This window comes from Pygoscelis adeliae, unplaced genomic scaffold (genome assembly GCF_000699105.1).
Source record: "Pygoscelis adeliae isolate BGI_AS28 unplaced genomic scaffold, ASM69910v1 Scaffold318, whole genome shotgun sequence".
Lineage (NCBI taxonomy): Eukaryota > Metazoa > Chordata > Aves > Sphenisciformes > Spheniscidae > Pygoscelis > Pygoscelis adeliae.
The window spans coordinates 2,232,241-2,254,904 of record NW_008825430.1 but is presented as its reverse complement, the minus strand read 5'-3'; the positions used below and the strand labels follow the sequence as shown (position 1 = coordinate 2,254,904).

General features: G+C 39.9%; 1 protein-coding gene across 3 annotated transcripts in view; it reads left to right on the top strand.

The window, feature by feature from the left end:
- The window catches only part of PDE8A (phosphodiesterase 8A), a 158,368-nt gene that overhangs the window by 29,874 nt on the left and 105,830 nt on the right, over positions 1-22,664 (top strand). For 2 of the 3 annotated variants that reach the window (XM_009330917.1, XM_009330916.1), the window contains exon 1: positions 58-716. The exons of the other annotated variant lie outside the window; for it this stretch is intronic. In XM_009330917.1, coding sequence (XP_009329192.1) covers positions 456-716 — 261 coding nt within the window. In that variant the 5' untranslated portion in view covers positions 58-455. Of the gene's footprint in view, positions 1-57; positions 717-22,664 lie in introns of those variants that run through there. 3 annotated transcript variants of the gene reach the window in all.

Sequence of the window (22,664 nt, the reverse complement as noted above, 5' to 3'; positions counted from 1 at the left end):
TTTTTTTTTTTTTTTCCTTTTCCCCCCCCCTCTTTTTTTTTTTTTTTTTTTTTTTTTGGCTTTTCCCCCGAAGGAAAGAAAACCCTACCAAGATTCTCAGATGGCTTAGAAAAACTAATAATAATCTGTGAAAATATGAAGTCGACCGGTTCTTGATTTTTTTTCCCCCCTTCCCTCTCCTCCAGCTCCCCAGCCCACTGCTGAGATTGAGATTAAAGGACCTGTTTCCTGGAGGACGAGGAGAACAGACACGTTTCTGGTGGTGTAGAAGGGACCGATGGCAATGCTTCCGAGTGTAGCGGAGACGCAGGAAAGAGATTCAACCTGTTAACAAAAAATTAAGCAGGGGGAAAATACCAACGGGAAGGAAACAGATATATATATATATATATACACACACACACATATATATATATATATACAATTTAGAAGTATTGCCCAGGTGGCCACAAAGCATGGGCTGTGCTCCAAGCATCCACATCTCTGACAGCAGAGTGGTCTATCACAGTAGCAAAGAGTCTGAGGAGTGCAATTCCCCTCACCAGACCAACACAACCATGTCTCAACAGCAGCAAGGCAACCCCGTCCCAGGATTATTCATTAAATCCTCCAACACATCCACTTATAAGGTGAGGACTAATTCCTCTAAGAAAGACAAGAGGGAGAACAGCCAGAGCATGGAGGCAGAGACCCAGACCAGCAGATCCAGTGTTAAGGTAAAAAGGGTGCTAAACATAAGCACTGTTTCTCTCAGAACAGGAGTTGGCTGTAGCGGTTTAACCCAAGGAGTCTCCCTGCCGAAGCGATACGTTGCGGGGGAGCTTTTCCTGGCTTGAGCTATTACTTTCGTTTATAAACTAATCCGTCTCATGAAACGACTTTACAGATGTACCCAAGCCTCTTCATTCCACAAAACGAGTTTTCCTAATGCTGGAAAGGAGAGCTGTGTAATTGTCCTTGTCAATCGTTAGAGCCAGGGGCGCGGGTCTTGCTTCTGAACGCGGAGGGCCCGTCCGTCCGTCCGTCCGAGGTGGGACTCTGCCGTGCATGGGAGCTGCACTGCCACTGACTCCTGTGTTATACATGTTTGTTTGTGCTGGGTTGTCCAGTGTTGCTGTTTGCGCTTGTCTTGTTTGGAAGCAGAGGCAAATCGCAGTCTGAAGCGATCTGCTGGCGGGGCTGATCAATTTGCATACCTCTTCCATTCAGAAAGTTGAAAGGAGAGCGACAGCGGGTTTTTGCTCTGGGTACTGATTTACATTAACAACTTGTTGACCTTGTCTGTTGCTGCAAATGGTGTTTTTTGGAGGTTTTTTTGCATGTGTGTTAGCGTGCATACTTTTGTGTAGAGATACAACACAAGGCTGTATGAAGTCGACAGACACTGAAAAAAATCGTAATTTGTGATTTTTATTTTTTTTTTGAAGTGAGAGAGTTAGTGGTGCGGCGTGCTTGCTTGTCTGTTTACTTTCTATTGATGGCCTGTTTGTTTATGGGTTGTACTTTTGTTCCTAATGCTATAGGTTTTGATTATTTCATGTCTTTGCTTTTTTGGGGGAACTATCTCTATTTCATAAAAATAAGTAATTGCAAATATAAAAAAAAAAATCAAATTGTAGCAGCCATGGGGATATTATATAACATGGCTGATCTGCTCTGGGTTACCATGATAAGAACTGAGATACACATGCTGTAAATACAAGATACAGGCTTGAGATGCAGGCAAGAACTAGCTAAATGTCAAGCGTTTTGCAGACTCGCAGAAACTCTAATGATTTGTAGTTTTCGTAGGATTTTTACGTGCTCATTAAGATGGCTTCTAGAGTATTGACCTGGAATAATTTTTTCCAGTACTGTGAGTGATTTTTTTCTTCAATTGTTTTCCTCCAGATATAGCAATCTCAGTTCATAGGAGTTCAGAAAAAGTCTAGAAAATGCGAAGTAAGTAGTGAGTTGGAGGAGGAATTAACAATACCTAAGGCAGAACATGAAGCTGAATGGTGTTATACTAAACTAAATTTTTGTGTTAATAACACTGTACAGGAAACTGAACTTTATGGCCCTGTTCACACATGATAGACATGCTTATGGCATATTTAACACGGTAACCACAGTAAGGAAACTTAAGTTGTCATCAGAATCCTGACAATTGTTTTGCTAGCTGAATTTTTAAGTGTGATTATAATTGCACATTACAAAATCTAAGCAAAAAATATTCTTAAAATTAATATTCTGTGAACTTGTCGTCCGTGTGCTTGCTTATGGGGAAGAAACCAACTCCAAAACCTGTTTCCAGAAGCATGCATAGGAAGCAGTCTTAGTTTTGTTAAATTTTGTTGTTCGATTTGAAGAACTTTGTAAAAATTCTTGTTACTAGGTTTGGATAATTCAGCCAGATGCTATACGGTTGATGTTGGTTCATATGCATACTGTAATCTCATTGGCAGTCGTTCTGATTTTTATCACTCAGTCACATTTTCTGCCCTTGTCATCACTCTAAGCACATTGCTGTGAAATGTTGAGTTTTGAGAAATGAGAATGGAATTCTGCTTGTGGTCAGCTGAATACAAAATCTGTTGGACACATCACATCTGCATGATTTTCATGTGCAAAATCCTATAATGCTCTTTCGAGCTATAAAGCAGCATGGTATTTCATTCTCTGCTTTTATTATTAGTGTGTATAGTATGATCAGATTTACAGTTCTGAGTGTGCTAGATAACCACGTTGTCTCGGAGATTGTGCTGGAGAAGGGGCTACGCTATCACTGGAGAGCAGTTTTCACTGCACCGTGAAGTTGTCTGGAAAGAAACAAAATGTGAGAACATTGAAGATAAGGGACAGGAGCCTGAAATCCCTGAAGCCAAAAGGAGCGTTGGGCAGGACGTTGTGCTGTTTTGGAGTTAAAAGGATTTTTGATTTGAGGAAGAACTGTTAGAATTAGGGGGCTACTAGCAACTATTGCTGTTCTTCAGAGTCTGTAGTACACCCTTTATGGCCCCTGAGATACCCTCACATGAACAGAAGATGCTACAAACCTTTTGTGCTTTGGCCAATGGTGGTGTCATCAGAATTTATGTGAATAGCCAGTAACCGGCCTGAATGGCATTTTCACTTGGTTTCAGGGCACTTTAATTGAAATTCATTCACATTCTTTTGTTGTATATGCACAGATTAAAGCCAAGAAAGTCCTATGTGGGAGCTTAGAAGAAAACTTGGCACGTGTGTAAATCTAATATTTTCGCTTCTGCTGGCATTAGCATTAAGTTTATTAATATATGTATAATAGGTAGTGCAATAACTTTTATTGAATCAGTTTGTTAGCTATAGTGCACATTTTTCAAGTCAGAAAGTGTCATAAAAAAAAATAACCCATGCTAACTGTAAAATGGCATTATATCTATTGGTAATTAGCCCCCAGACTTATTCTGGCTTTATGTTTATGTCTTCTTATATCTTTCTTCTGGTCAAATAGCAGAGGATCATTTGCTGGATGCGTGGTGTGAGCACACTATATTTTGTAATTTGCATCAATTTACAAACTGTAGCTAAAAAAGTTAACCTGTTCTTTCCTAATATGGAAAAACCTAAGTTTATCCATAGCAAATTTGCAGAGCAGTCCTGAAAGTCTGTATGTGCAGAGATAAATGCCGTAACAGCCATTTCTGTTATATATGGGTATGGTGATAGTATATGAGAAATGGAGGAGCCCTTTTAATAAATCATATTTGGTCATGGCACTTGTATCTCCCTCCTTAATTAGTAATTTCATACGTGGCTTTAATTTGAAAATTTATGAGCAGCTTGGAATCCAAGTGCCATCTCTAAAAAGTGAAGCAGCCATGAAAACCCTTCCCTTGATTTTCGATGTATCGACTCCACAGCTTAAACTCTGTACTTTTCCCAGTGAAAGATGAGCAAGACTTAAATGCAGTAACAGTGACCGAGGTTTGAGTATCCAGTGCTACATTAAAAATATCAAATGACATTTACCCAGTACTGTTGCAAAGGAGAGTTTTCCTGATTTGATTTTTTTTTTGTTAGCTCCAAAAATCTCAAGAAAGCGGACTCAAAATCATGACAGTCTGTCTTTTTCATATATATTAGTTAACGATGTTCTTCTTCAGACATTTGTGTTGTTGAATTTGTGATAAAGGTACTTGGCTTTATAGGAACCTGCTTAAACACCTTTAGAGTAATACCTCTGTTTAATCTATAGCATAAGTGGAGTAAATGCTGGAATGGTATAAGGACTTAATGGGCATTTATTTAAGATTTACTTGGGTATTCATAAGCATATGCTGTCCCAACAGCATGTGTGTGTGTCACTCTTCTATAGTGCAGTAATACACACTGTAGCACATACATTGCGCATTTATTTTGCCCTGTCATTCTTTTACGTATGTGAGATTTCCTTCCTCTTCTCTTGTGTAACTCTCCCTGTCATGTATATTTAACACAGAAATATGTGCGTTTGGGTGTGAGGGGATCAGAGAGTAAATCCAGACTTCCTTTATTTTAAATTAAAAGTAGCCCTAAGCCAGCAGGGCTAAATGTGAAATAGCCTTTTGATTTATCAGCTGATAAGGGACAGCCGGTTTAAGTCCATGGCCCTACAGCCAGTAAGTTTTCTTCATTCAAACCCTGTGAAATTGCCGGAGAATTTTGCAGTCACTGCAAACCAATGGTTGCATAATTCTGCATATAGGAGGCTGTATGCTATATTGTACCTGCAGTGCTGAAGTGGATCTTGTTTCAGCATTTAGCAGCAGCACATTATTTAGTCCCTTAAGCCGTCTGCTCTTTTCCTGTCTGTCTGGTAATTCCTTTCCCTTGGAACACACGAGCTCTCTCTCCCTTTGAAACTCCCACACGTACTGTCCATGCTTCCACTGAGGCCATCCACCCTCTCTTGGATTCCTCCCTGTTCCCACTGAAACTGTCCTCAATCACTTCCCCGACAAACCTCCCATCACCGTTTCCCTCCCACTTCCACTGACGTCAGCCCTCCTGTACAGAGATCCTTGCTCCCACTGAGAGGATCCTTCCCACGCTGAGATACACAAACTTTTCTCAATCTTCACGGCTCCAGACTTTCAGGATGATGCTTTTTATGCCATTGTTGCAAGGCATGAACCCTTTTCTCCAGGGGATGGGAGTCTAATTTTTAAATGGTATGAAGTGAACTGGGTTCATATTTAAGTCTATTTTTTATCTTTACCTTTTAATTTCCTGTTGTTTGTAATGTAAACTGGAAAAAACCAAACTGTAAATCACTCACAGCGTATAGATAGCTACACTATAGCATAAGCTGTGTTTTCAATTTTTAAAGCGTTGTTATCGGTACATCTCCTGATGATGCAAACCAACTCATGCAAAATGTGTCACTGCATCTGAGAGCAATTCCTTGTGTGACTGAGATAAGCAAGGTTAGACCCTGAATTTTTGGAGTACTTACTGTTGGTAAAAACTTCACTGAAACTCCTTTCAGCTGTAAATTCATCTGCCAGGCACGAAACACTGACTTCTCTCTGCCCTTTGCATTGTTCTTTGCTGCCCCTGCTCTAAGCTTGCTTTGTGTCTCTTCCCTGGCCATTTTAGGTAGTTAATTTCTAAGCTTTTCCTTTTCTGTCACCTGAATGTGTCAATAGAGGAAGTATTAAAACCAAGCCTTTATTTCTACAGTTCTAGGTATTTATCTTACTGTGTTGTACCCTTTGTATTCTTAATTGTGTGGCTCAGATTGAAGTGTAAGTACATTCACAGTGAGAAATTTTCTAGCTGTAGAATGTACTTAGAAGCCAGAAGAACGGGAGGTGATATTAGTTCTCCCTTCCTTTCTACCGTTCCCAATATTACATGTGGTGTGACATTCCACTGCAAGGTGTGCTAGCATTGCCTTGCTATTTCAGGTGCCAGCAATTCAGATTTTACATCCAAAATGCTAAGTCTAAGTATAAATTAAAGGTAGAAAATGGTGAAACGGTTACACCCACTTGCAGATACTTCACGTTCAATGAATTTTAGATTAGAAGATGCTTACGGTCTGTGTGAATATGAAGAATGTCTCATTAAGAAAGTTGCTCATAGTTAATTTGAAACTTAGAAAAAATACTGTCTGGAAACTGTTTTGCCTCCCATATTGCATGCTTTGATAAATGCTCCTCATGTTCAAGTAAATGTCCATGTCAAGAAAATGGGAGGTATTTGAATGAGAATTATTTTTAACATCCATTGAAATTGTTATATCCAACAGTTGCCACTACCAACAGTGATAAATTGCTATTTTACTTTCTCTATTATATGAACTTTATCTGTTATATGAACTTTTGTTTACCCCTCTTGGCTTACCCTCTTACCTTGAGAAGGGACTCCAGAATTGGGTTTCTTAAGCAATAGTAACAATACACTGAAAATATTCCACTTTTTGAGCATTTGGAACGCCAACTTACTTTCAAATGAGTCCTCAAGGAGGAAATAAATATTTAGAGATACGGACAGCTAAAGCTCTTATTAGCTCTCAGCAAAAAGTGAAAGAAACCTGAAGCAAATATGGTAATGAGCAGACTGTCCCCAGGTGAAATTGTTTCCATACAAGCTTTACGTAAGTTGTCATTTTGTCGGGGGACCACAGAAGCACCTGCACACATAAGAGAACAATTTAGCATTGTGTTCTATTTTGGTGGTGTGTATGGATATAATATACCCGCACTGTAAACAGCTTTACCAGCCATGGATGGAATTAAAACATTGTTAGCAGTGTTTCCGAGATTGCACATAGGGCGTGATTTCATGTCCAAAGCACAGTTTTCCAGGTTTATTGCAGTGTTTTATATGTCAGACCCATTCATCCAGTGGGGGTTCGCTAGGAATTTGCTTGGCCCTGTGACATTCTACGCTATCAGTCCATTGGGTAAAATAATTAGGTATCTTCATGTAACCATAATTTAAATTGGCACAGGATGACAAGATGCAAATTGAATAGCTTTAATGTGCACGACATACTAAACAGTTTTATTGCCCAGAGTCAGATTTTTAAGTTTCCAAAGGCATCAAGGAAGTGATGTTGTTAAAGCCCTCTGCTTTTCAAAAAGATTTCATCATCTAGCCCCTTTTAGATTCTTTCTTAAAATCCCTGTTAAGGCCAAAACGTAATAAATGACGTTGGTACACATGCTGTGAAATTAAATAGCAGAGTCTCTAATTTGTGGATTCTTCCAGACCGTCCCCTTTTACTATGGGTTGAACTGTTGGCCTCAAATCAAACTCCCAGGCCCTTTTCTCCTCTTCCTTGTAAAATCTGTAAGTCTGTCACTCTACATAAAGTAAAAAGCTTAGCATTCTGTAAAACGGCTCCCACATGTATGGCTTTGTTTCACGAGAAAGGACGAGGGCTAGAACCTACTTTTTGATGTGGAAATGCGTTGATGTGAATTAAGTTGTATCTATTTTCAGTGTGGTTAACAAGGTAATTTGAGATGGGTTTTGATAGTGTTTTAGATGTTTAGAGGTAGTCTGCATATGTACGTAGAGAGTTAATGTCCCTGCGAACAAAAGAACTTGGAATACAAAAGGAATATTCAAGATTTAAAAGCAATTTTGGGAATAAAATACTGTTGCTAATGAAAGACTGATTCCAGTATGAGGGACTCAAATTAGGATTCCCATCTTTGCTTGGAGAAGGAAGAAATACTGCTTTTGGTTCTGCTGCTTTATTACATGATAGACAATTTCTGAGCACTAGATCCCTAGAAATTAGGATGACATATTTTTGTTGGTGTAAAGACAATCTCCTTGTTGGCCAGATAGGTCTTTCATTCCTGAGTGAACTAAATAGATACTATTTCAAGGAAAATATTTTTTTTTAAATCAAGATAGAAATTAATCTGTTTGTTAACATTTTTAACAGATTTAACTTGCGTCTGTTTCTTGATCGGAAATGAGGATTCACTCTTTTTGCAAAAGCACAATTATTTTGTACATTAATTTGAAAGTTGCACAGGAAACTTCAAACATTTTATATGCCTGGAAAGATCAAACCTTTTCAAGTAAGAGGTATTTTCCTTTGTAAATGACACTTTTTACATAGCGACATGAACACATTTCTGATATTGTTAAGGGAAAAATGGTAACCTTGAAATCTTTTCATTGTTTTTTAGATTTCCCAGTTTCCTAAGTAAATCCATACAAAGAAAACACAGAATCACTGGGCAAGTATGAAAGAATGACATCTTCTACTTCCCATTGTTTTTAACTTTGAGTTAGCAATGACCTTTAGCTCCCTACTGGGATGCGGTGGAAACTTTATGAGGCCCCATCTTACTTGCCACTAAAAGACAACGTATTTTTAAAGTTACACATTTACCATTGCTTTCTGTCTTTCAGTTCGAGGTTCTGTTATCTCTAATAAAATTTAATCAGACAAATAACCTCAGTAAGCAATCGGCAAAGTAAACATTCTTTATAAGGATCTTGTTTGAAAAAACTATGCTAATGTATTAATTAAAGCACAACAAAAGAACCTCAATCTGTATTGAATACAACCTTCCTGTATTTACGAGTATCTACACTTTTGCATCGTCAGATAGATGATGTTCCTCACTCATACTGAATTATCAGGATTGCGTCTCTTCTGACACTGAAGCGTAGAACTCTATTTTACAACAGTGGTTTTAATTCCAAGTTTTTAAATGCACAAACGTATCTGCGTGATAGGTAGATAGGACAAGATCAGCATTCAGCCAAGATGACTGAGTTTGCAGATGTGTATTTCTTCTTTTTGGAACAGTGTCTGCTGTTTCTTTCAATTTTTAAGGTTTTTTTTTTCCCGTAAAAGTTTGGTGAGAAATTCCACAAATGGTTGAAGACAACCACACCTACTATTCTGGTAACCTGCAGCAAAGTGACGTACCCTGCACACTGCTGCAGTTTAACTGCCTGGTAAAATTGCACTTTTCCATGAGCTGTAACTCAGTGATAAATATCTCAGCATAAGATGAGTATCGGGATGTAATTCTACAAGCACTGGAATCCAGAGCTCTGCCACACACTGAAGCGTGGATGGCACTGGGATGGCTGGCAAGATATCTGCATTTTATTTTGCAAAACAAAGCAAAGAGTTATTTTCAATTACTGAAGAGGTTTATTGGTGGGCCAAATTCTGACTAAAATGACAGTCCTTCAACCCCATTAAAATCTGTGGGCTCAAGGGGTGTACCTGAGGCAGAACTTGGACTGCTGTGTTTACCTCTCACTATGGTAGAAAATAGCTCCCTACTGGATATGTGATTTGAAAATAAAAATAGCGGCAATAATATTTGTATTAAGGGCTAAGTTATTTTCTGTCTTTCCAGAAAGACATTAGTATAGCTCCAGTGAGCAAGTTCCCGGCTGTACTGAAGCTAGTGGCAAAGTTCTTATAATTTTCAGAACAGCCAGAATTTGATCTCTGGTCTGTAACCGAAACTTCCCTGGCTTCTCTGAAGTGCAACTAGGGTATCAGCCCTTATGGTTGGGTCCCATGTTTTATGATTGCTTAATCCATAACTAATGCAAAAAAACTACCAATAACTGATATTATTAACTGTCTAATGACGGGAGTAATGGGATAGCAATTGATTTTTTTTTTTCTTTTTTTTTTTCTTCTCAGCTTCTTATAGCAGTGGGGGCTGTTCTCAAGCAGTAGCTGCATAAAGAATATAAATTGCTGTGGCTTCAGGTCATAACCTAAATCTGCGTGTCTGTTGCTGTTCTTGAGAGTGGTGACTCTCAAAGTTAAAACTTTGAATTTCTAGGCATTCAAAAGGACTTTTTTCTACGCATTTGTACCTGTGTAGTTCTCCACTTGCATCTGAAGTGTGTTGGGATGTGTTATGTTGCTTGGTGCTTTGTGGTCGCAGGTGATCATTCTGTAAGTAATGATGCAGCGGTGTGGCCAAGGCTAGAGATACTGAACTGAAATCAGAAGAACCAGACTGCCACTGGTTAGTGTGTGGCTCTTCGGCCAACTCGCTGTGTGTTTCTACTTGAACGCTTGATCTTAATCATGTGTCGTGCAGGATCAGGGCCATCATATACCCAGGAACATAAGAGTCGCACTCAGATCAAACTGTGTCCATGTAATGCAGTGCTTTGTTTCTAACAGCAGTCAGCAGAGTGTGCTTTGGAGAAAGATGCAAGGAATCTATTTAAAGGTACAAAAATGAGAAGAGTTTTTTATGTTCCTCTTCTGGCTTTAGTCTGGACATACGGATTTACTTCTCATTTTTCGCAATTTTGGCATGTCATATGATAGTGATAATGTTTTATCTCCTTAAAACTTGGTTGCTAAATTGACAAATGCAATTAAAAAAAAAAAAAGTACTCTTGAGTGGAATTTTTGAATGGAGGATTAATTTCCAAACCAGTGTTAGCACATACTTAGCAGTGAAACACCATCAATGTGGATCATTTATGTATTTATTTCTGCAAATACTGTTGCAGGGACCAAGAACAACTGATGAAAGTGTTTAAAAGAAAGCAAAGGGGTGAATTGTAACTAAATAGGGGTTTGCATTTTGAAGAGAACTTCATGACCAGAGGAAGCTAGTGCTTTTTTTCATACGTAAGGCAGAGTATCCTGCAGATGAAAAAAAGCTGAGGGTAACGTTGATGTTTTAGAGGAACAAAACACTTCAAAGCCAGGCAAAGAGGGTTTTGCAAACCCAAACAGCTTTTGTTTTGTTAACAGCTGCACTGCGAGGAAGAGCAAGTCCTGTGAACTCGGACACTGCTTCATGGTTCCATTGATTCTGCTGTAACTTTTAATTCACTTACTATTTGTTTTCTTTTTGTCTTTTGCCGTGGAAGTGATCTGCTTTCTGCAGAATTTTGGGTGAAAGGGCTGTTCTGCTTATACTGTCAATTAGTTACGTTATCGTATGTCCTCAGTTTTGGAAATGATGTGTCTTGTTCCTTGCTATTTAATGCCATGGCGCTGAGCTCTGTCATGAGAGCAGTCGGGTTGAATTCAGTGGTAGTGCTGTCAGTCACAGCCCCTAAGCCTAGCAATGATACTTTTTCCCTCAGTGGATAATCTAACATTTTACCTTTACCAAAGTATGAAATCTTTTACTTTGGGGCAGCTGCTTACTTTTTAGGAGGGGTTTATCTTTTCTGAAATATTATTACAAGTTACAGCTCTTTAAAATGAATGTGTTAGCGCAGTAGCTTGTTGGGAACCAAATCTTCTCCAAAAAGCAGCTTGCACAGCCTTTTCACAGTGCCCTGCCTCTGGCAATGGTACCGAGTGGCAAGAACCAGCTTCTTGGGGATAAGAGAGATTTAGCTTTTATGATCCTTGTTAATAATAATAAAAAGTCATTAAACTAATGAAACTGCTCAGTGAGGAAGCTGATCTATCCCTCTCACCCCTGGCTTTGGTGAGAAGGGCAAAGACAGTATTTGTCCCTGAAGGACAGGCAATAGTGTCAGCCTGCTGTCTTGGTAGCAAATGTTAAAAAATGGAATTTTGGTGGGTATTCTTTACTGGGTTCCTAGAGCTAAAGATTGATGTATCAGCTTATGATATTTTACTGAAAAACACAATTCTGCTGTCACTGTTTATACGTTATAACATTTGGAAGTTGTTTTTTTTTTTAATATCAGTGCAAAGCCTCAAAATTAGAGTGGGAGTGGGGCAGAGGGAGCAAGCCCTGCTAGTGGTTGGCGGGAGGTATGGGAAATCTAATGCCTTGTCTGATCCTCAGACTTAGCCCCTAGTCACAGTGTGACCATGGGAAAATTGCCAGGCACCAAATTTTCAGAGGAGTGTGATTGAAGTTCGTGTTTTCTAAAAAGCTGAGCTCTCTTGTGGATTGCTTACAGTGAGATTCATAGCTGGACTGTCAAAAAAGTGAGCTGAAATTGCCATCTCTTATTTTGCCAATTAAACTAAAAAGGACTTCTTTTTGGAGGTTACATAGCTCTGAAGTTTTCTCCTAACTTTATTTTGGCTGTTCTGATTGCTAAGAGCTCTTACAAGGCTCTCTTGTGCTCTTTGGGCAATATAAAGTCTCTTCTGCTGTGCTCTGCTAAGGTTGTGGCACACTGTTAGTGGGGTAAATTTTGCTTTGTGGGGTAACCTTACTTTGTTGGTATACAAAGTCTAAGCAAACTAGAGAATTTTAAGTACTGCAGAAGTGAAATACACCTGGTGCAGTTTCAGGGAATAGAAATCTTTTCCTCCGTTTCTTCTGTGAGCCTCTGAGCTGTGCTAGGAAGTGCAGGCAGTAGGTGTTAAGAGGTAGCTGTGATGTTCAACCCTTTATTCTATGGACAGGAGTTACGTGGATTAGGAGGTGCCTCCCTGATATGTTGCACTGCTCTGTCATTGCCTCCTAAATTTAATCACGAGGTCAAGACCAGAGGCTAGTGTAGAGTGTAAATGGTGGGGTCCAGTGCTTGACTCTGAGGTCACTATGGGAAATGGTTTTGCTTGTAGGTTGCAGAAGTGTCAGTTGTTTCCACAGGGATCTTTACCTAGTTATGGAAGAGTGATTTGTCCTAAAAGGTTGAGAAGCGTCCTAAATTTTTCCATCATCAGTTGGAGCAAGGACATTGCCTCCCTCAGTCCGTTGTTTCCTAAAGTGTGTGTTTAGCAATGAGGCCATACGGTCCCTTGCCCTTTCTCCACGGATGACCTGCAAAGAAGAACTATCATCCCCCCTCAGGAAACCTGACACTTCTGGTCAATGGCCCCTTACATTTTTTTCCCCAGCTGACTGGCATTCCAGCTGACTGATCAGAGAAGTACCCAGTTGCATCCACTTGTTAGGATTCGCTGTGCCAGTGGTATTCTGTTTCAGGATAAAGGTACCAAGGAGAAGCATTCTGTTGAGCATATCTGAAAGCAGAGAGGCACTTCCCTGGCTGTGGCCAATCACTTTGACTACTTCAGGATCTAGTTTCCCCTTACCCCTGTAATAATACACTCAGTAACACTAAATACACATGTGAAATATTACCTGGGAGTCTTCAAATGCTTGACTACTATTAGCTTCATGCCGCTTTGTAAGAGTTACAAGGACCTGTAAAGTACCTCATTGTTGGTTTTTTTTTAAACACCCCCCCCTCCATTTTGCAGAGAGGTGGATGTGGGCGAAGGGCTTGGCGTTTTTTTAATCATCTTTCCCAACACTGGGAGGTTCCAAGCCAGCAGGCAGAATTTCTAAAGGAGGTGTCTCTGCAGCCCATTCTAAAATAGTTTAATGATTTTTAAGGTAAGCCAACAAAACATTTCATGTAGAGGGAAAAGCATGACAAAGGATTGTCAGGGTGAAGGGATTATGGCTCACAGCACTGCACCTCTGCTGTTGCTGGGTGCTGCAAGAGGTCTTCATATCCTTAAGAGCCTGAGTTAGGTTTGGGAAACCTCAACCTCTGTACTGAGGAATGAACTGAGGCCAGTGGTAATGGTTTGTTGAAACCCAGACTAATTGATTGCTATAACTCAGTTTGGTTACTACAGGTATTTTTGTCCTAGAACAGACATGAGCAGGCTGTCCAGAGTCAATACAAATAGAATACAACCCCCTGACTTGGTATATATACCCTAAGGTCTTATTTTTTAATCTAGCTTGGACAGGGTCTTTAACGTGTGCTAACCTGGTTAAGGTACAGGAAAGACAGTGGTGCGTGTTGAAGTGCTTTATTCAAAGCCATGAACAACAAGGCTGGAAATACACGCAGGGAGTATAGAGCAGCTTGGTCTTCCTAATGCTCTCTGAAGTTGTCTGCCTTCATCGGACTAGGACAAACCTCTCGGATTGTGGCTGCCATGTCAATGCACCCATCTGCAGAACTGTGTACTGAGAGCTCAGACCTTCACAAGAAGGTTTCCTCAGGAGGCTCTCCTTCCTCTCTCCAAGTCATACATGTCTTTCTAGAGGTCAGGCTATCTTAAGAAACCATCACTGACTGTTCTCAAGTGCTTATGCTTCTTAACTCTCTAAAAATAGAAAAAATTATGAAGCTCCCTGACATGCTGGGACAGCCAAGGGGCTTTCTTTCAACACTTCGTAGAATAGCACTATCTCTTATCACATGAGCTCTTAATTTCTCGGTTCAGAAAAGTACACAGCACTTTCCTACAGTGCATAGCTGGGCACTTTCAGAGCCTGCTTCTTCACACAAAATTTTTGAAAGATGACTGTTAACTAAACTTGGCTTAATTAAGTTGACAATTTCACAGCTACTTTGAACAGCTCATTAACTGCAGGCTACAGCTTCTTTGCAGCCAAAGCTCCACAATACATCATACAGTGAACCTGCTGACAGGAGGGTACAACTTCCAACTCATGCTTCAAGAGATCAGATTTATTACTGCAGTCCTGCTTCTTCTAAAACCAGTTAAGGCCTCCTTTAACAGATACTGAAAATACTTTGATCTGTAGTGTAGTCCCACGTAGCGCTGTCTAGTGCAGATACCGCTTTGCATGTTAAAGCCAATGCTGTTTTACGTACGCTGCCAAGCTGACAGTGGTGTTGGGGTGAGGGCAAGTGGCTGTGGCTGAGTTGTGTGCACTGCAGCTCCTGTATGATACTGATTGAAGTAGTAATTTTTTCACTTTTTTTTAAATGATCATACATACGCAATTCCTTGTTACGCAGCTCACTTAAAAATATAGAATAGTTCATTGTTATCTGTTTCTTTATATGATCTGTTTCTTTAATTGATCTGGTTTATTTTTGTGCTTTATCCTGCCCGCCTTTCTCCCCAATAGTATAGAAAATTTAGTCTCTCTGAGAGTTGTTAAAACACCTGCTGAAGGCAGTGGAGGCTGAGCTTGCTGACTGCAGTTCAGCTAGCTGGGTTTCTTCAACTTGGCCTTGGAGAAAGAGTAAATTATGTTTCAAAGAAGTTTGCGAACCTCTGCTGCCCATGACCCTGAAAGATCCCATCATATGTTACAGAAACAAGTGTCTAGGGTCTTAGGTGATGAGGTGTCCTCCTCTCACCTCGTATGTTAATATTGCAATAGTCTGTTCTTTACATTGGTGATTTCTTACCGACGTGGCTAGGGTAAAGCCCTGCTCTAATTGCAGCAATACTGATACTACTGTGCTTGCGACAGCATAGTTTATGCCATTTGAGAGTACAAGTACAATGGTGTAACTTCTTCCACAATAAAAAGTTTTCCTGTATTTCTTGACTTGTGGAATTATACTTAGGACGCATTTCTAATTTAGGCAAAGTCTTAACAGTCAAGGCCAGGACTGTATGAGGAATGTTACCTAGCCTAGAAATGTCAGTGAAGGATTTCGATTTTTTAAATAATATTTTGTACTGGAAAAATCTCTGTTATGGATACAGTGATACTGGGGGGGGGGGGAACATGCTTTTGTTAGAATAGGCTGTTTCATTTGAGGAACCAGTATACCAGCAAAACCAGTTTTGCTAATGTTACTCCATTTGCAATAAGAAAGTTTCCCGGGACAGTTATACCTATGCCAGGATTTAAGGACTGTGGAAGTGAAATGGAAGTGAAGTGAAAACCTGGTACAGAGTCAGCACGTGGAGCCCTTTTCCTCCTTGTTGAGCCTTCGGATTGTGATAGTTTCTGGCAGCTGATGTCTATGAGCCACTTGTCTGCTTTTATGATGCCTTTGCAGCAAGAATTTGTAGCAATGAGAGTTCCAAGGAGCTCCATGAATGCTGCCATGACACTGGCGCTTTTTTGGAATTTGTCCTCTTTTGGACAGGTAGATTTAGCAGGAAATAGTTTGGCCGAGGTATGAAATTATAATGTGGGTTTTGCAAACCTTTGGTAAGAAAAGGCATTTTTTGTCAGCAAGGCTTTGTAGGCTAGACCAGGCAGTAGAACAAACAGAGGGGAACAGTCCTTGGATTAGGACAAATAAGTGATTGTTAATGGCCTTTGTCCTCTGTTGCTGTTTGTGTGCCTTTTACTGTAGGACACTGCTTTTCAGAACGGGCTGTAAGTGTGTGGCTCTGCATTCTGCAACTTAAGGTTATTAAGGAAAAGTTGAACTCTCAATTAATTGCATTGTTTAGAACCAATCTAATGTTAATAATTATCTCATGAAACTATACTAGATTTATGTTTGAGTATGGGAGAAATTATTATTGTATGGAAGATACTGAATTACCAGGTGTGATTTGGTGACAATTTGATGGTAATGCAAAAAGGCAGCTTGTGATAGAAATGTTGTCACGCCACAGCTGCTTCTGCAGCAGAACCTCCATTTTACTGCCTGTTTCTGCTTGACCTTGTTACTTTACCATCCATGGTGGTCTGTAGTTTTTCTTTAACTTGTTCAGTTACACATAGTGGAGGTTCCTTCCTGCAAGCCGTTTTCTTCTTTTTGCCATTGTGTTCTACCTTCGACTGCCATTTTCATGTTTCTGATGCTCATATATGCATCTATTTGTAATTTTTTGTAATTTATTATACACAAATAGTATACGTCCTCACACTAATGAAACTCACATCAGCTCCTCTCACTTAGTACTTTTTTTTTTTTAATGAAGTGCTTTTGTTGGGTGAAGGTCTGTGAGGAAAGTCTAGCTTCTTTCCACCCACTGGCATACAACACTATGCTAGAAATGATAGAATCTTTTTGTTTACAAAGAAGCATAGCTAGTAAACAGATCTCTCCCTGAAAATCTTTATTTAGTACACACAGTGTACTCTTAATCATTTGCACCAAGGTCAATAGCCTTTAAAATGTCATCATTATAAATCAATCTGATATTAGAGGAGTATTTTCATAGATGTGTACACAAACTCAAATAAACCAAAAAATCATTTTTTCCTCTAACTTCAGCTAAAATGCAGTAATCTTATTTCTAATCTGCCATACTAGAAAAATGTTTTTTCATCAGCTTTCAAAATTGCAGTGCTGTTCTATGCTTAAAATGTTTTCCTCACTGACATTTTAAATTGCAGGTATGTTCTTGTGTTGCTTAACCAAAAGAAGTAACATTGTGGGGGAAAAATAGTTTTGTTTTTCATAGCACAAACCATAAATAATTAGTTGATGTGTAAATTACTTAATTATAGTTTCTGGGTATGAATTTTAGTTATTTAAATATGAATAGAGACTGTCATAAATGACATTAAGCATGGACTCTTAGTCTTGTATGATTCAGCTGGTGCTGACACAATTTCATAATAAACATTAGACATTTTCCATCTATTTTTGTAACCATGTTAGTTCAGATACTTGCTGTAAAAAAGGGAGTATCTGCACGAATAGTTGTGATCGAACTGAACTTTGATCTGAAACGGAAATTGATTTTTTTCCCCTTACTAGGGGTCTTGAAATGGCTTTCCGAAGTATTGAAGCTCAAGCTAGTTTTTGACAGCTTTCTTTTTGACAAGGACCGAGTGGAAGAAATTGTTACTTTTCCTCCAGATACACTCCCAACAACTGCCATCATTTCAAATTTTTTTGAAGGGTCGTGTTCATTGTGTCTCTAACGTAATTAGCTGGTATTTTACATCTTCCAATAACCTTCAGAGCTTCCCATTCTCTTTTGCGCTTGCAGAGTTGTTGACCATTACAGAGATGACTGAAAAGTGGTCCATGGGTGCTGCCTTGCTTACGGAGCTGCATCCAGTAACTCCCTACTCTGCAGTCTGGTTTTGGGCCACCAACTGTTCTTCTTTGGTTTCTTGAGAGTAGTGTGAATAGACTGAGAGAGGCCTGACTCTCATCTTGATTGCATTGAGGGTGGGGCAAAATTTCATTTAACTGGTGTTATGCAAGTAAACCAGAGCAATGTGCCAGACTCTTGAGACAAAGCCTCTTGCTTCTGTCTTTGTACGCACGTTCTGGAGCCAAGCTGATGCTTGAAGCCCATAGAGTTAATGGAAAGGCTGGTTTTCTCAGTGCCGTTATGTTATTAGCTGGTTCTGGCTAATCTTTTTCGGTCTGATACATCACTACCCAAAACTGGAGGGTGGTCTGTACTGGCTTTAACCTGCTGAGGACTCTTGGTGCCATGGTAGAGCTCCAGCGTGCGTGCATGGTAGAGCACAGGCGAGTGAACCCTGCAGACTTGGAGAACTCCATGCCGAACAAAACTTTCTGGCCTATTTGAAGTCAACTATGTGTCAGTGGCTGGAATGGTAATGGTCATCATTAATATAACAAACAGCTAAGTGCAGAAATGACAGAAAATATATAATAAAATGAGGTAATTTATATAAATTTGTAAAGTTAGGCTTAGCACAAAAATATGCTAGTGTGTATTGGTACAGTATCTTTATGTAGGCTGGAGATAGGCTTGCATGTTGTGGGGAAGCCCTTTATTGAATCTCAGCAGTCATTTCTTTTACATTTTATGATCTTCCAGTGCAGTCCATGGAAAATAAGCCTAAAATCTAATTATTGTGCATATTTTATTTTTTGTTCTTTAATTTTTCTTTGCCTTTTTTATAGCATCTTTCCAAAATGCCTTGCCCTCTGTAAACATTAGGCTACTAAGTTTTTGAAGCTCATGACAATGTTGTTCCGTAGATCGCGCATTCGCTGGCGTTTGCAGGGTAAACACCCTCCAACCAGAAACTAAGCAAGCTCAGTCTCTGTGGTACGCTCAGTCCTCATGTGCCCTGGGATCAGGAGTCCCCAACCTGTTTTCATGTTGCTCACATGATGTTGTTTCACACTTGGAGTACATCTTTGGGTCAGCACTTCCTTGCTTTTTGAAACTACTTCTCTTTTTGGGGAAAGCAATTGCTTGATTCTAACTGCTCTTAGTAAAACAGCAGCTTTTTAGGGCTAATAAGTAGGTATTTGTAAACTTTACAACTCCTTTCCAAGCGAAGGCTAGCGTCATAGAATTAGAAATTACCCAAAAGAAACTTAGACAGCAACAGCAAATATAGCACAGATTAACGAAGAGAGTTGCCTGGGGAAGGCCTTCAGTATTTTCAGTGATCATTTTACGACCATCAGATTCCTCTTTTAAAATCCTTGAGATTGATGACATTGTGCCTTGGCAAAGACTTTTGGGATCTAGAATGGTATTTTACGTAGTGACTCGTGGGTTTCATTGCTCAGGCAGGAAGATAACATGGTCAAATAGAAAAATCTTAACTTTGCATGATGTATAATGGTCAGTCAAGGCCATTGTGTAGCTTGTCTGCTTTGTGACAGATAAGCAACTGCGGTGCAAGGACTACACATGCTTGTTAGTTTAAAAATTCTCGTTTAGCTTTGTCTAAATTATAGGAGCTTTTTTCTTCTGTGACTGGAGCTGTGGTTATTTTTCTGTGGTGTTTTGTTTTTTTTTTTTCCCTGGATACCCAGTGATATGATCTTATATTTCATTACTCAATTGATACCCAATTTTGCTGAAGCGATGTGTTAATGAAAGGCTTAATCAATGTGATATTAAAAAAAAAAGTGGAAATATATATAAAATATCTGAAAACTGTTTCTCATTCCAATAGCTTGAGGATTTCAGATGTCATTGCTAATGTTCAGGAATGACTGGCTGTACTTGTAAGTTCAGTATATTCAGCTCAGTTGGGTAACTTGTATTCTTTTCAGTGCATTGCTGGGGAGGGCGGAGAGGAGAGGGTCATGCTGCCTTGAGGAGAATGGATTTAGGAAGAAAATCAAGTAATGATACTGCCTAAGTGCATCTTATTTGTGTTAGCAGGCAGTAGCACACATAGTTTGTGCAGGTCTTTGTAACTGTTTTTGATAATCAGTCTGAAAAAGTGGAAAGAATTAGCACTAACAAGAAATCCCATCTTAGAATGTAAACTCACTGGGACAGGGATCATATTTTCCTGTATGTTTGTAGGCCTGTTATACACTTCAGTGCTTACATCATACAAATGTAAAAATAACATAAAAACAGTGATGATGTTAGGAAGTGAATTCTCTGTTAATTCACGCTCTATAATGACATATGCTTTTTTAAAAGACAAACTCATTCTTATTTATGCATAAGGAGAGTGCAAGAGTTGCATGTGCAATTAGAAGTAATTTAGTTCAGTAATAGATGACTTGTTCATCTGCTGGCGTAATTAATGATAGCACTGGTACCCAGTGTCCCAGTTATTTACGGTAAAAAAAGAAAATTAACACTAAAGCTATCAGACTGAAGTTATCAACTGGAGGAAAAATATCAATCGTCTTCTCTCAAAAGAATATATTGCACATTTCCATATATTTGCATGGCTATGTTTTTATAATTAAATGTATTTGGAATGAATTTTAATCCCTGATGTCTTAAAGTAAAAAAAGAGATGAAAGCGTCAAGACAAACCAAGCTTGCTATGTCGAGTGGTATTCTGCGTCTGATTTTGCAACCGCGGTCTTTGGTAAACGGTGGTGTTCTGCCTGTGGTTGCCCTGGCTGACGTCAGCGGTGCTGGTGCAGATGGGGAGGACAGAGGTGGAGCCCTCCCCAGGCAGATTAATTTATCTCTTCATAGAAAGTGATTTTCTTAAATTGTTGCATTAAGCCTGAGGGAAATTGAACAGATCTATTAGAATAAAATGTATTCTGACATTTTAAACCAAGGCATTTTTTTGGTGATTGCTGAACTGGGTGTCTCTTGGGAATGTACTAAACCAGAACTAGATAAAAAAACACTGGCTAATATTCCTTCAGAAACAAAACCAGGGGACCAGTTAACCACAGCATTCCCAGTGCTCCTGTCTGATGTTGGCTGGAGCAATCCGCTGTGTTTCCTTCCTCCCTGCCTCTGCCCTTCTCCTTGGGGTTTGCTGGCCAGTGTGTGTGGGACAGGAGCCCTGGCATGGCTGCTTCCCAAGGTAGCCTCAGTACTTGAGATGGTAGGTCTAGTAGTTAGAAAATAAACAATAGTTAGAAAATAATTAAAGTACTTGGGGTTTCTTTGATAAGATCTTCGACCCTAAGTGAGGTGCTAGCATCACCTGAAATAGGTCTTGATAGTAAGATACCCAAAAGTATGGTCTCAAGTGATATGGTCTAAGTTGGGACTTCAGCTTCTCCTAACAATTTTTTCTTTCCTGCCTGAATGGGCAATGTCAACATATATTCTGAGAAAGTAGTTCCCAAAGGATAGGTACGGTGGCTGGCAGCGCCTTCTGGAACGGAGTGCTGACCTTAGAATGGCCTCATGCCCTGGGAAAAAATGTTATTTATTTAGGTTTTAAATTATTAAATTGGGATTAAGTTGGATATGTAAAAGACGGTCATGTAATTCATGTTCTTGACTCAATCTGATGCTGCACAGACATTAAATAACTGTTTCCCGGGATGTAGAAAGAAGTCTTAATACGGACCAAGCAGCAGTGTTCTTTTGTTTGCAGGGAGGCAGGAGAGACTCGTGTCTCACGTCCAGGCTTAGAGGATCTTGTTCATGGGATCTTCTTTTTCCAATTTGTTCCTTCTCCATCTGAACCACTAAAGAAATCTCTCAGTGTATCCAAAGGGCAGAGGAAGAGTAATAATGCGTAGAGGAACGTGAATTAGTTTTGAATGACCAGGCCAGCCCGGGTAGCAGCAGTAGGAGAGCTGTGTAAACATCAGGACTGATGCAAACATCAGGAGTATCGTGGTGATACAGCTGTAGTGTTTGCAGTCCCTGAGCAAACTAAGTCAGAGCTAGCTTTGATACTCACTGCCCTGCATCCTGCTATGTAGATCCCCTCACAAAAAGCTGAGGAGATCAAGCCTTTAACGGGATGGGGGAAGGAGCCCAGAGTCGCCCTTTTTGTTCGATGCAGCCTGGCCAAGGCCTCTGTGGCTGTGGCAGAGCATGGGGTTCTGGACAAAGTGAGGCAGCAGGTCCCCAGCAGTGCCACTGGGACTGCCTGTACAGTTCCTGCTGGGAGCAGACTAAATCCCAAGGGTTGGGGAGTCCAATATGCAGGAATCCTAAAGGGAGGTCAGCAAGTCAATAAGGGGTTTTTCTATGCTTGCACTTTTCCGTCTTGTGAAGATGGGAAAAACTGTCTCAGAGTGGGGCTGTGGCAGAGCCCAGAGTATCGCAGGGCAGAGCGTCAGCTGTCCAGGAAGCTGCATACCTTTTCTTCCACATCTCTTACCTCTTTGATCGTTCCCATATGATTTTGACATACCTCAGTGATACTTGGAGCTTTGTAGCGCTCTGTAGCTTGCTCCTCCGGTTGCACGTGCGAGTGGCATATGCAGGCTGGCAGAAAGGGAAGAGGGCAGAGGGTTGTTATCCTACAGCGGAATTGTTTCCAGAAGTGACTGTAAAAAGGACAGCAGGAGGTTCTGCACTTGTTCTCTCTCAATCACTTTGAGATAAAACTTTGCTTAGTTTACAAGTCAAAAGGTGATTTTTCTAACAGCCAATATTTCAAACTCTCACATTTGCGTTTGGCAATCAAGCTGTTTTCTGTCTGAATCTTACTTCATTGCCAGTAATAAAAATTCCAGCTCGCTCAGCCATGGTTATATTGGTTTTGCAGAGCTAACAGTAGTAAAAGCGTGTTTTTGTCCGCAAAGTTAGCAGATTAGGTCTCAAAGAAATGTCACCTAGATAACAGGTATATAGGAAAGTGCTCTTTTTTTATTGGTGACTTAGCTTGGACCAAACACTACTGAAACAACTAAGTGCTTGTTTTACCATCATCAGCCTTTGTGCATTCCCTTGCCTAGGTAAAGGAGAAGAGATCTTACTTTGG